This window comes from Sprattus sprattus (genome assembly GCF_963457725.1).
Source record: "Sprattus sprattus genome assembly, chromosome: 1".
Lineage (NCBI taxonomy): Eukaryota > Metazoa > Chordata > Actinopteri > Clupeiformes > Clupeidae > Sprattus > Sprattus sprattus.
In genome coordinates this window covers 40,782,216-40,797,008 of record NC_137920.1, presented here as the reverse complement: position 1 = coordinate 40,797,008, position 14,793 = coordinate 40,782,216, and the positions used below count along the sequence as shown (strand labels likewise).

General features: G+C 44.3%; 1 protein-coding gene across 1 annotated transcript; it reads left to right on the top strand.

Moving 5' to 3' along the window:
- Window positions 1-1,843: 1,843 nt before the first annotated feature.
- On the top strand, window positions 1,844-11,484 carry nfil3-5 (nuclear factor, interleukin 3 regulated, member 5). Its single transcript, XM_080848505.1, has 2 exons — window positions 1,844-2,078; window positions 7,457-11,484. Exon 2 carries the CDS (start codon window positions 7,990-7,992, stop codon window positions 9,739-9,741), a length of 1,752 nt encoding a protein of 583 aa, XP_080704631.1. The 5' UTR covers window positions 1,844-2,078; window positions 7,457-7,989; the 3' UTR covers window positions 9,742-11,484.
- The last annotated feature ends 3,309 nt before the right edge of the window (window positions 11,485-14,793 follow it).

Sequence of the window (14,793 nt, the reverse complement as noted above, 5' to 3'; positions counted from 1 at the left end):
CTGTCTTATTTTCTCTGTGTGCAATGTGGCATGATGCATGTTTCACCACAATTTAACCGTTGTCCAAAAAAGCACCTTTCCGATAGCGACTCCTAAACACTAGAGGGCAGTGACACTCTGTACATTATTGAGCCTCCTTTCTCCAGAGGACAAACGATGGGTGGAGGGATTCTATGTTTATCACTATATTCCTTTTTAAGTGTATCTGGTTACCATCTATTTCTGTACATTTTGCATCATTCACAACAAACATCAAATTCATCTAACGTCCCCGACAGTCCCTTAAAATGTGCATAATTTAGATCAAATTAAGAAAGCAAAATAAACATCACATTAGATTTCAGAATGCAGTAAAAGCATACGGACAGCCACATTCCTCCAGAAAAGTCTGCGATTTCCTCTCTACTTAAACATGAACACTAATGGAGGACCTGCCCGTACATCTCAGTGGCTGCCTTCACTCCTGTTAGTGTGATAATCCATGTTAAATAAACACACATTGGGTCCTTTGTCTCCCCCACTACCCCATTTCCACCCCCATCTCTCTGAAGGGAGTGGGGGGCAGTTGCTAGGCAGGCCGCACAACGGTTGCCTAGGGAACCCTTGCAGATGCAGACAGGGGAGGGAGTGTTTGGGGGAAATGGGAAAGGGGGAAGGGTGGCCAAGTTCAAGGCCAAGGCTTTCAATCTGCGCTATGTCCATCAGCACAGAGACAAAGGGGGAAGGAGAGAGAGACAGACAGGGTGTGTGTGTGTGTGTGCGTGTGTCTGTGTGTGTGTGTGTGTGTGTGTGTGTGTGTGTGTGTGTGTGTGTGTGTGTGTGTGTGTGTGTACACGATAGTGTACTTCTCATTTTCCCTCCACCTCTCACATCACTGCCATTGTTTTGTTTAGGATTTGGCCTCCCAGTAAAGGCTTCTTCTTGTGTAACAGGAAACCACGGCTGTGTAAGAAAATGAGTATTGAGCCTTGAGTGCCATCACGTGATAGATCAGTATGAACCCACTGACAGTAGAAAAAAACATCCAGTCTCTGAATGGCTCAGAATGGGGTCTGACTACCACAGCATGGGGTACAACTAAAGCTAGTGCCCTCAGTGTGATGTCTGAGAGAGCCAAAGGACTCTGTCCTTGACTTGGATGATATTTTTGCTCAAGGTCAAAACTGAATATGCTATCAAAATATAAAAATAAAAATAAATGTAGCATTCAGCAAAACTGAAATTAAATACATCTACTTGTATTGAGTCATTGTATGATGTAATGTCCTTGAACATTTAGTCTACATTATCGGTGTCTAATCAGTAAATATTGAATTCCTGCATGTATTTTTTTTCTCCACGGGCCGCTCTCAAATGCTAGTCAGGTGGTTGAAGCGAATAGGAAGGTCTGATGTAATGCCAAATATTGTGTAACCAATTACACAAAACAAGACGTTCCCTCCCACCTATGCCAATCGTGTATCATCTATACATGTCAGTAGGTAGCCTACGTAACCTAGCCTACTCGCCAAAGCGATATTACCTGTTTGCGATTTTATGTTTAGGTTCAACTCATACAAGATCCATTTAGTTCCATGCTCCAGTAGAAAATGTCCTAGTAGCCTACCCTATGTCTGGGGCTGACGTAACATTAATACCTACAACTCCCTAACTCCGTCTCTCCTCCTCTACCCTACTCTACCTCCTCATCTCATTTCAGCAGGGAGGGGTAAGAAGACGAACGGTGGGGGCAAACTGAGAGCGCGCGGAGAGAGAACAAAACCGTGACGAGGCACCTAAAGCTCTCTGTTATGCAACTACTGACCTACTAACACACATTCAACGACCGAGAGATAGAGGGTAGGAAACGGGAGCAAGTCTCCGACATAACACGAGGACTCAAACCAAAAGTGGGAGACACGACTAGCGCTACAGCCAGCATCATTGACTGAACCGGTGAGAGACGAACACGGCAGCGTGAAACATTTCCAGCCAAACCTGACCAGAGAAGCCGAATGAGATCGGAGGAAATACGAATTTAAACTCTTGAAACAAATCTTCTTGGAGGATTTTCTTTGGAATCTGCTATATACGTCCAGGTTAGTATTTACATTATTGACGAAATTACGATCCATTGTGCTTGCAGTATCTGATCCTTTCTGCCAGCTATAATGCCTATTAGGTGAAAAATCGCATCACCTTGCGGCGTACACAGACATGCGTGTCTAGGTTATTGTTCATTTGGCAACTGACCTCAGACAGGATAATTGTGTGTAGCCTGTCTTATGTCAGCATACGCGTTTCTCATACACACTAACAAAATTATGGAAAATGTGTACTATAGTCGTTGCTTGTTGGTTTGCTGATATGTAGTTACACCGTGATTCATTGAGTGATGTTGAATCTTGGCAAATCGCTGTACACACATTGTCAAGGCGAGGCATTTTCCCCCCACATTTCAGCCGCGTTTTCCGGCGGGTGGTGGTAGAATTCCTTACGAAATCTAAAACGTTTTGGGGGGTTGGGGTCCCCTGACGGTTGATGGTCGTGGGATGAAGTTAAGTCCATATTTGGAAAGGAACCTGTTCTTTGAACATCTCCAATTGCATTAGTAGTCCACCTCATGTCTGATAGTCTATTGACCCATATTAAGTTACTTAATTGCTTCAGGCTTATAACCTTTGTAAAACGTATGTAACCTAGTTTTGAATAATCACAGTACTGCAAGACTAATTACAACTTTGTATATAATATTATCAAGGGTACGTGTACCAATTGTTGCCAACAACCTTACAGTCTTTGAGAAGTTTTGCATTAAAAAACGTTTACTATGGGACATTGCGGGAGCATGACCAACCCTGAAGGCAGTGAGTTTTGTGTTATGTTGCAAGTCAAACAACTGGACAAATTCCATGGGTTTCCTTGAGACACTTGTCCGGCTTGTCACGTGTAGCCCTTTTTTGTAGACGTTAACTACAGTGGTTAGGAAACCTTCTGTAACAGCATGCCTCCCTTTGATTTGCACTTTACCATGTTGTCTCCACCACACATTAGTTATATTTAAAGTTTTATATAAAACTGTTGTTGTTGAAGCTCCGTTGTAATTTTTTTTTTGCATTTGACAAACTGTATCTGGCAAAAAAAAACACTCAACTGACCTTCTGCGTCAATGATTCTTTTCTTTGTCCCCATAAACGTGGTGAGGTTTCAGAGCCATTCACCATCAAAGTTCAAAATTTTACATTCTCTATTTTACATCTTTTCACGTGGGGCATAGAAAACTTGGGTGCGGTAGGTGGTGAGTCACTATGGGTCTGCGTTTGAACACAGAGCGGAGTGAAGGGGAATCGAAGAACACAAGTTCAGTACACGGAATTCTATGAAATCATAGAACGGATATAAGAGGATCTGGAGTGTCCTATGGCTTTAAGCAAGGCTATGTTTGGCTTAATTTAGACAGCCCTTTGCTCTTCAAAGATAAAATCTATAAAGAGATGAATATGTTGAAATACATATTAAATAGTTAAATACATAATTAAATAGTGACGGAAATGTGAAGAAGATAATATTCTGAATATTTAGATTTGGGAATGCAATTTCCAAGCAAAGTAAGCAACATTTAAATACTATTCCTCATAGTTATGAGAGCAAGTAGCCTTCATGTGACTAATTAATTCATTGTCTGCACAAAAATATTTAACGTCAAATGGGAAGTGGAATAAGAGTTTTAAAGTGTTATGCCGTTTTCAAGTTGATAGTATTAGCTGAGATGTTTCCAAGGGTTGCATAATAAACATAATACTGTTGTGGAGATGATTCGTGCAGCTATTTGAGACCTAAAATCAACTCCAGCTATTTGCCTGAAGGGGGGTAAGCTTAGGGGGGTGGGGGTGCTGAGGGGGAAAGAAGTAAGCTCTGCTTGTCTGAAAATGTAGGTCAAATCACTAATAAGCACCATGAGGTATTAGGCAAGAGTTTAAGCATCTCACACACAGTTGTCACTCCCTTGAATATATTATAGCAAAGATTACTAACCCTTTTTAGTTCATGCCTTGATCTCATGACACATCGTCATAGTAAGAAATTGAGATAGCAGTGTAAAGGAGAGTACTGTGTGCGCGGAGTTCCTCGTATGTATTTGCTAAGGTGAACAAACTCCAGTTGAGAATAACTTGCCACTCCTAACGTAAGCATGCCAGGAATGTGAACAAGCTTTTTGACTAACTTCATCCAGTCAGAGGATGTAGCAGAGCCACTTTAATCAAAGTCATACAGTCATGTTAGTCTGGAACTGTATTTTATAAATATGGTCGAATTAGGTTTGACAGTATAGACTCCTTGTTGTAGTGTGCATTGTTGCTTGGGGATGTGTTGACAATTAGGTTTCACTCCAGACACATTTCTTTGCATGAGCGTCATTGGTAATAAGAGACACAATTGAACCTTGTTTGACCTGAGACGAGGCCTAAATTAATTTTGTGGAAACATATGGCCTTACTTGGCCCGTAGAAAGGTTACACCCTGCGGTCCGTGCCATGTGACTGGCCAAACACATGTTCAATGCTTTCTGTTTGTGTATACTGACATAGAAATGAGCGCTACTTTCACTCGACCGAGCCCCGTTTCCCTGAATTGTGGTCCCTTCTTTCTGTGAAGATGAAGGGGTTGTGGAGTAGAGGAGTCCAGCATTGCCACGTGGTGAGGCTGGCTTGCATTTCACCGACCAAGCATTACACTGTGGGAAGATAGAACAAACAGCATACGTCTGCAGCTCCAATTGACTGCGTCACCTGATAGTCCAGAGATACTAAAATACATCTGTCCATCAGGCACTGTTTTGGGAAGTTCAAAGTGTTCGGTTAAACCAAACGTTAGCTATTGCACCAGAATTTTGGCAATGTGCTTCTAATGACCCAAGATAACCGAGGGGTGAGGGAGTGAGTCATCTGGATTAAAAGGATGTTGAGGTCCAAAGATGTTGAGGTCTAAAGCCTGTGAATTGTAGTCATTTGGTGTTACACAACAGTGAACTTGGCCTCATGGCCGGTCACAGTAACACACAATGTGCCGTAGCCTCTTAGTCACTGCAGTGTCTCTGGCTCAGTGCTTGAATTGGGCAATGAGGTGACGTAAGCTAGTTCCACACTACCCTCACGGACACCAACACTAACTGTTGAACACATGTCCTTATCGTTACGTTTATTTATCACAGCATACTGCTGAAATAAAACAGAGCATTTTGTTTGTGAGCAGGGATAAATGGGTGGTATGATTCACCGCCCTGTATAATCCGATATCTCTCGCTGACGTTTTCCGTCTTTGAATTTATTTTTTCTCTCGCACTGCAGTGCTGGTAAAATTCCTCCCCTCTCCACCAATTGAAAACCTCCACTCATCTCCAACCCCCTCCCTCTGTCTTTTGCACATCCTCCCTCCCTACTGCTCTCTCCCTCCCTCCCTCTCTCTCTCTCTATTTTTAGAGCGCACACTAATTCTCTCTCTACCTTGCCCGCTCCTACTCCCTGTTGCAGTCACACTGACCTATTTTTCAGCGCAGAGTGTTTACTGTGCAATCCCATTTTCTGGGTCAGTGGGACATAGTACCATACTTTCTCTCTCTCTCTCTCTCTTTCCCTCCTTTTCTCTATCATGCTCTGTTTCTTTGGCGCCGTGGAAAGTGGCGTCAAGCAAAGCCCTTTGTTTCCCACGTCTCTGGTGCTGCGCGTGTAAAGCCGTCCCCTTGTATTGTGGATTGGTAAAAATAAACAAGCACAAACAACAAAAATAGCTTCAATAGGGATTTGTGATTTGAAGACTGGCAATGAGACAGGAAGCTCTTTGCCATGCTTGCTTATGTTACTAAAAGGCTTTCAGAGCATGGGAATCAAACCCATTCTTCCCAGTCCCCCCGTCCTGTGGAAGCACAATCGGCACAGAAAGGATGGCTTTGTTATAGTTAGAAAAGGCTGAATTAAAAGGCAGCATGGACGCACCATGGCTGTCTGTGAGGTTATGTAACTCTCTGTCCCACTCATACACTCATGGCGAGAAAAAAATCATAGGGTTCGAGCACGTGGTCATGGATAAGGAATTGTTCGTTTAAGTGTTAATTAAACTAGGTAACTGTTTCATGTTAGTGCAAAAAAATGCTTTATTTTTGGACCCATCAGCATTCTTTTGTATTTTCATTAGAAAATAGTCCTGGAGACACCATTTCCTTTGTGTAGACGTAGGTCCTAGGTGTGTATTGTTCACAGGGGAAAAATCCCCCTCATCCAGTGATTTGAAGGGGGGATTTTGTTTAATCACACAAAATGCTATTAATGTTGTCTTAGTTTACTCACTTATATGGATTTCCTGTATATTGTTTTCGATAATAATTACCAAGTCCTGTGTAAGATCTGGTTAAGTTTACACAGTTCAGTAAGTCATGAATTACAATCATGTTTCAACTTTCAAAACATGATCCTTTGTACAGTAATTACAGAATAAATGATAGAAAAGAAAAATTATGAAATAAAGAGTGAACAGGGTTGTTTTGTTTGAACCATGGATTCTGCCAGATAGAAAGGAGATGCGAGATACCGATACAGAGGTGGTTGTGTAAGACCTCTGTGACATAACAAGATGGACTACTTGGCTTCAGCTGCAGAGTGCTCAGGAGGACTTGGACTTAAATCACACAGGAAAAAAATCTGAGACAGCCCAGCCTGCTTCCTATCCAAAAGGGCAGTGTAAATTAAAGTCCATATATTACAACAGAGTGGAAAGAGCTATTACCCGACACAGAAACCACTATTTGAAGTGGGCAATACTTTAATGTGATGTGATGTATTCAGTTTTTGTGGCGGGGAATAGATGATGTTGGAGTATGTGGCACTAAGATTGGCAGAAGCACAGGGATGCCCTGCTGTCCTCTATTCTCCGTTCTGTCCCTCTCCCTCAAACTCTGCAGCTCCGGCGCGCGGTCAGGTGCTCCTGGTTATGTGACAGTGCAGTGTCTTACACAAGAGTGGTGCAGCACAGCACATTCCCCTACCCTCCCTCTCGCACTCCCTCGCGCGCTCTCCCTCGCTTACGTGGTTGACCTATATTCCTCCATATAAGCCCCTGTGCCAGAATGAGAAGTGAAACACTGAGTACTCCTCTTACGTAAACAACCAATTGTCTGAACTACCTTTGCATAGTTTAGGTCAGAGCATGATTATTTATTGTATAAGCATTTTTTTTTTATTATAAGACAACAATTTATGTTCTGTTTTAGTATTGATGACGTAGAGTGTATCTCATGGGACAGATTCTATGGTATTATAACTTTAACTGTCTACTGTAACAACAGGGTTACATTACAGTATTTGTTTTACCATGTAACTCATACTTGCTACTAGTGAATTTCTGTGGGTGCCCTTGTTGAGTGTTAAGTCATCTGCATAATTTCTTATAATAACAAAAATTTCTCCTTTTTTTGTTTTCACAGACGTATTCCCTGTGATTGAGAAGCTGGTGTAGCCCTTGGAGACTGTTAAGCTGTGGAAAAATCCTCATCCAGACACAGTGACCTACTTCCTGTTTAAGACACCTGAAGCCTTAGGTCACAGCCTTGACTGCACGTCTCTGGAGATTGGCAAACAAACAAAAACCTGTTTCAGCAAGAGTCTAGGAATTCCTGCAGACTGACTTGACACAGTTGTGCTGCGGTGGGAAAACGGAAGAGGATTCACATCAGCTCACCCTGAGGGGAGAAGACCTTTGTTTTCAAAACTTGAACTCTAAAGATTTGTTAAATGAAGGAGGTTTATGTTGAATTCCACCTCTTCCTCATCTTTTTGTCCAATTTTGACACTTGAGGAATCTGGGAGCTAAACCCAAACCAAAGAAACCAAAAGGAGCACTTATATCAACAAGGTTCCTCCCCAGAGGAACATAGGAACCTCCTCAAAAGTCATTGAGTGATCCTACCTTGAAGAAAAGAATACCTACCAAACTGGCCTGTCCTGAAAGAAGCCAAAAATGGAAAGCCTGAATCTTCTCGTCTCTAACCCTAATGCCGATTTGGAAACGGCTTCAAACTTCAGTGATTGTGAAACATCATCCCAAACCACCCCGGGCCGGCGCATGTCCAAATCCAAAATGAGCATGTCCTGCCGGAGAAAGCGTGAATTCATCTCCGATGAGAAGAAAGACGCGTCCTACTGGGAGAAACGGCGCAAGAACAACGAGGCGGCGAAACGCTCCAGGGAGAAGCGGCGTCTGAACGACATGGTGCTGGAGAACCGAGTGATGGCCCTCAACGAGGAAAACGTGCGCCTGAGGACGGAGCTCCTGCAGCTGAAGCTGCGCTTCGGCCTCATCAGCACCGCCTCCTACATGGAGAAGACCCAGCAGATGAGCAGTGGGGCGGCAGCCAATGGCGGCACATCCACAGGCGCTAGCACCCCTTCTACCAAGCCCTACTTCTCCAGCAGCGGCTACTCCAGTGCCTCACAAGTCATGATGAACTCGGATTCCTCCGAAACAGAGCAGTCCAGCCGAGGGGATCGCCAAGTCCTCAAGTACTCCCCACGCGGTTCCCTGTCCGACATGTCCGATGGGTCATCTCGCGACAGCCCAGAGCCAGTCGACTACGAGGTCAAGCACGAGAACGCGGGCATGGAAATCAGTAGACTCGAGGCCAGTGTCATTAACGGGATGTTCAATGGCCATCACAGCCTACACCATCACCATCTTCAGGAAATGGAGCAACAGGACACTATGGGTAGCCTCACTTCTCAGTCCACCACGGCCCAGAGGAGTGTCATTCTATACCGGTCCAGCAGTGGCTCCTACTCCGCGGATGGTCAGAGGGCTGAAGAGATGGAACAGCAGCCAGAGCCACAGCTCAGTGGCCCCCACACGACTCAGATTAGGGCCAATCCAGAGGGCTTGGAAACCATTACTGAGGTGGCCAAACAACTGGCGAGAAAGACTTTGGACTCTCCACCCTATGAGTACGGCAGTGGCCAGATGGACGGGATAGCAGAGCAGGGGCCACAAGCACATCACCAGCAAGCGAGTGGTGCTCAAGGACGGTGTGGGAATGAAAGCCAAGATCACAACCCAAACACCTTTGCCCCCAACCTTCTCCCAAGCAGTGAGGAGGGAAAGGCCCACCTTTACCACTGCCAACAATCCTACCTCAATAACCTGGACGAAGAGCCACCAGTATTAACGTACGAAGGGGGCCCAAGAACCGAGGCATTCTACCCTGAGAACTCTTCAGGCAAAGACACTTCTTCCAGTGACGGAGACCCACGGAGCTCAGACAGAGAAGGCTCCACGGATGACGAGTCTCCTTCCTCATCCTCCTCTGATGGTTATCAGTGCCTGACGACAGCCCACCAGTCTACACTCTCCCCCACCGGCTCTACAGCAGCGAGCCAAAACTGGGAGATTCAGTCTCTGCCTCACAAGCTGCGACTCAAGTACAGAGCGTTGTCCAATGGTGGTGCACCAGCTCAAGTGGACTTCTTGTCCGGCGCTCATCCCACCCACACCACAGCTTCGTCACCAAGCCCTGCCCTGCCCCAGCACCCATATCTGGCCCTCGCCCAACTCAGCCAACAGCAAGGCCCAGCCACCAGCAGCAGCAGCGAGACAGAAATGGGGTCTCTAGAGAGGGCGAGCATAGGGACATCTCCCGCTCAAGAAGCAGAGGAGAGAGGGATGGACAGTGGGAGGAAGACCTCAGGTGGACGAGGAGGAAAGAACAAGAGGCATGAGTAAAAGAGGAGAACTTTTGGACTGTCAATGGTAGCTTCCTGCTACTATAGACAGGAGTCTCAACCAGTCCACACACATAACCAATGTATAATAGTCCATCACTCATCCTCCCATAGCAGAGGGTAGACATTATTGAATAGTTCCTGGTTTGTGACTTTGGATGTGGTTTTGTGTCTGGTACACTGCTTCACGTTTGGTCCAGACCCTATGGTTCTCTCTTTCTCACAGAGAAGTTCAATAGCACTTATTGGGTCAGACAAGGTATACTCGTTAAGGGGAGAGGAACTCTTTCAGTTCAATCTGAGATTCATTGTGTCGAAAGCTCAAAGCTAAAAAGGACGAATCAACTCGTAGTCTGCAGCGATGACCTGTGACCTGCAGGACTTTAGAATCTCGGATGAACTCTAAAACTGCTGTGGTGGCAACTGTCTCAACAGATAGGCACCTAACATTTCTCAATGAGCATCTTTGGGGGCCAAGTCTCTGACAACGAGTTCCCTTCTTCAGAAAAAACATCTCTTCCATTTCTGTTTCACTTTCCCCTCAACCCCCATCCCTTTGGACATTTTACAAGCACTTGGATTGTATATTACTGTGACATATAAATTTTCAAATATTTAAATATATTTTATGAAAAAAAACAAAAATTACCAAAAAATAAGAAACAAAGGAAAAGCAGAAAGGGAGCAGAGATTAAAAGGTTGTCCATTTTGTCTGTGCTGGAATTCTTGTATAGTCCTAACCTGTTTAATGTTCAATTTAATGCTTCCAGTTTATTTTTTTTAAGTTCATTTTTTCAACAAATACACACAGGTTTTTACAAGGTATTAGAATGTGTCCATGTTCTCCATTGTCTGGCCATATAGGACAAACCAAACTGATTAGATGTCAACTGCTCCAGACGCAGATTTGAATTTGCTTAGTCACCATTGACAAAGAGAAGCATATGTATATGAATAAGTACACAAATTAAAAACATGAACGTCTGCCAATCTTCTTCCAAGTGAAGGTGTGAAGACACACTTGACACTGATTCACGGGTGATTCTTCACAGTTTGGATATGGCTGCAGACACCGAAATATGGCCTGTGTCAAAACATATCATTTTGAGATCAGGTTTCCGAAAACCTTGATACTACCTCAGTAGAGCAGAGTGCTGGAGGGGCAGAGGGTTCTCAAGTGTCTTAGTGTCTCACACATGGCATGGAGTTTGACTGTCCATGACCACCAAAATTTGATTGGTCCTGATTTATTCTATGGCTGTTTTGTAATACCAAGGTCACATATTCGTACATATGTATGTTATCTGGTGTTTGCCATTATTGACCATTGGGTCACTTACTCTTTTAATTCTCAAAAGGTGCCTCTCTGTCTGGTGGACATCTGACACCTCTGCGTAGCACCCTAGCCCCACTGTAGTTTTTGTCACATCGGGATGCTAAAATGCTAATCCTGCACTGTATAATTCGGTTTGTACAATCTGTGTTTAAATGTTTCGCTTTCAGGTGCCTGCCACTGGCCATTGTGTATAAATGTAAAGTTTTCTCTCTTGGATGATGTTATAAGGTTTATTTTATTCTATTGTTATTATTATTATTATTTTATATTTCATATTACACCATTATTATTTTTGTTAATGTCTTGTCTGTCTCTTTGTCTTTATCCTCCACCTATCTCTAGAATGTGATTCTTTATGTATGTACACCCCCCAATGTACACCAGTGTACTCCGATGTAATGTGTGTTTGCCGAGTTTCAAGAAAAAAGGAAAAGTTGAAAATGAAAGATGGGTGACAACAAAAAAAGAAAATGAAAAATAAAATACTGAATTTCTCTAATCACTGTGACATGGATTTCTTTCATACTCATCCCTGTGATGTAACGTGTTACGTGACAAAAACTCACTGCACTGCACTGCAACTCCTCAAGCAGGACTAAATAAGGAACACTCCAACTTAAACATTAGCGATAGCCATGCAGGTTCAGGAGTCACTCAGTGCACTCAAAAGAGTTTCCTCCCCATGGCCCCATAATAGCCGAGCCCTGCCGGCATCTCCTGGCATGCAGGATTAATTGAAATGTGAGGACCATCAGAATGACACATGGGTACACAGTATCCCAGCAGGGCTCCGGTGTCTTCCGTCCCTGACATAACACTGCCCTACTTACCCACATCAGACAAATAGCCCCGGAGCATGAATGAGGGCATACATACTCTGAACACTCACTTCACTTTTTTGATTCTAATCTCGAGTGGGCCGGCAGCCAAAACAGAACCAATGTTTTTTGAGATGTTCGCCGTTACGAGACGCTGTGTACTAGAACTATTCGGATGTGCAGGGGAAATCTTAAAACATGGTGTACGGGAACAACACCTCCCTCGTAATTAAATCACAGGCCTGTCAGAGAGGACGGGGTGATCCGGCACGTAAGCTTGTGAACACGTCGGTGTAATAAATAGCCTACCACAGGCAGTGAGTGAGGGGGGAAACGGGAAACATTTAAAAATATGCCAAATACATTTCACAAGGCTTTGGATTCCCAAACGAATCATGCCACAGTGCAGTGGCCATATTACATAACCACCTCTGACTAAACGAGGGGGAAATAGAAACAAAGGTTACATCGTGTGCAGAGAGAACGGGGGTCATGTTATTTCGGTTTAGATTAATTATTAACCACATTTACCTCTTTTGAAAGTGTAACTTAGACACTAGATACGCAACACCTGAGCGAGGGAGGGCTCTTATGTCACTTTAGTTTTTTCATTTTTATGCTACAGTGTGCACGATATTTCACAGTGTGTTTCTGTTGAAGCACAGACTTCACAATTATTCCTTTAAGTAGGATTGATTAAATGATAAAAGGCTACTTGAACTGAGATCAGTTCACGTCAGTCATGTCAGCATGTTTTCATTGTCAGTGGCGCAGCTATTCTCTCTGAGCAGCATGTGAGAACGGGAACAAAGAGCTGCCTGTTGTTGCCACCGCCTGTAGCAGGAAGAAAACGGCGCATGTTAGCATGTGAAGTGTGGCTATGGCTGCAGTGCCAGTTGCCGTGGCACCCAGAACAATGGCAAGGTGAGATTCAGTGACAGCCGCAGTGCTTCCTAAGCTTCACTGCTCTCTCTCTCTCCCCCGCACCTCTCTCTCTCTCTCTCTTCCTCTCTCCCTCTCCTTTTCATACTTTGTCCATCCGTTTGGATCATACAGAAGCTTGCAAAAGCAGGTCAGGGGAAAAGTAGGTCAGTGCAGAGGGGAGGAGAGGATGAGAGTGAGGGGTAGAGGAGAAGGGAGGGGTGGAGGGGGTATGTGCGTCACAAATCTGCCACTGCAGAAAAACGCAGGCATATGCTGCTGTAGTCACGCTCAGGTTAGCCTGCCATCCATCCTGCAGCCTGAGAGAGAGTCTACGTAATGTGAGAGGTACAAGAAGAGACTTAAATACATTCCAGTACATTTATATAATACTATATTATTATAATAATATAATAAGATTATAGAATAATACAATATGTAATATTATATATACCTTTATTGTGGGGGAAAAAGGGGGTCTGTTGTGGTCAAAGCAACCACACCTACAAGTTTTCCTCTTCCAAACCTGCCCATTGGTGGAGAACCCTGCTTTTATAACTGATGTTTCCTGCATTCCTTGGAAGTCACCCCATCCTCAGTGTTTACGTCCCAGTGCTGCCAGTGATGTAACACAAACAAGATACACAATCTGCACAGGCAGAAAAACAGGCTGCCTTGCTCATTCTACCCTGACTGTGGGCTTTCGTCTTACAGACGTTATGTTTCAAACTCCACAAAAACAAACACAACGCCAATTCACTGCACTTCTGTTTCCATCCCACTGATTAAAGCCAACAACATGCTTTCATGTCTCTCCATTTGCTTTCCAAACAGGCTTGTTAGCCTTGACCTCGGGACCGGCTCTGTGTGTCCCCGTGTGTGTGTGTGTGTGTGTTTGTGTGTGTGTGTGTGTGTGTGTGTGTGTGTGTGTGTGTGTGTGCGACCGGCTCCTGTCTGTGATCACTAAGCTGTGGCCGGGGCCAGCCGCATTGCCTGGTGTTATTCGTGAGGGGCTCACAGTAATACAGAGGGGCTGTTGAGACGAGATGGCAGCCAGCGCTCAAAGCAGCCCCAGCACCAGGCTTCCTGATCAACAACACACTGCCTGGGTTATGTAACCATGCTGCTGTGAATGTAGGTCAGAGAGGGAGCCAGCAAACCGGGAGGGAGCAGATGCGAGACAGTAAAGTGTGTGTGTGTGTGTGTGTGTGTGTGTGTGTGTGATTGTGAGTGAGTTAGTGAGTGAGAGAGAGAGAGAGAGAGAGAGATGGAGACTGTCATAACAGGGTGAGTTTATGTGTTATGCAGGAGGAGTTTGGAATGAGAGGGACATTAATACCAATCTGAACAGTCGGAGCCCTGTCTTGTATGCCTTTCTCCTTTCCAAAAAGTCCAGCTTGTTCGCCATGTTCTAGATGTACTGTTCCCTTGTCCACGGTGTTGGTTTCACATACACAATGGAAGGCTGCACTCCAAAAACTGAGGTAACTCCTTGAGTCACAGTTTATCACAAAACACACCATAGTAATACCCCTAAGCGTCTGGAAAAGAGAAGTTGATCTCAATAATGCAGATAAGCCTGTTGATATATTACTGAGAGAGACGGTCAAGAGGACAGAACATTCAGAAACACTTTTGAGGTCTTGTAACAGAGATGAGGTAACCGACCCCATTAAGTTATTAACGCCCTTAGCAAAGCAAAAAACTAAGACCAGGTTTTCAAGTGAAAAGGTAGATTCCTTTGTAAGCTTCTAAAGTAATTCAAATCCTAATGCAAATTTTTTTCAACGGACACTAAAGTACCAACCCTGAATGGCGTGTGTAAAGTGACCCACATATAAAACCCTTCCCATGCAGAGGAACAGACAGGGGGGGGTTAGAGCAGAGTTATTATGTAAGGGTAGAAGACTCACTCACTCACCATTCAAGCAGAGTTATTATGTAAGGGTAGAAGACTCACTCACTCATAACTCAAGCC

Bases quoted from the DNA above. Each gene is read 5' to 3' on its own strand.
- nfil3-5 (XM_080848505.1), top strand. From the start codon at position 7,990: ATGGAAAGCCTGAATCTTCTCGTCTCTAACCCTAATGCCGATTTGGAA.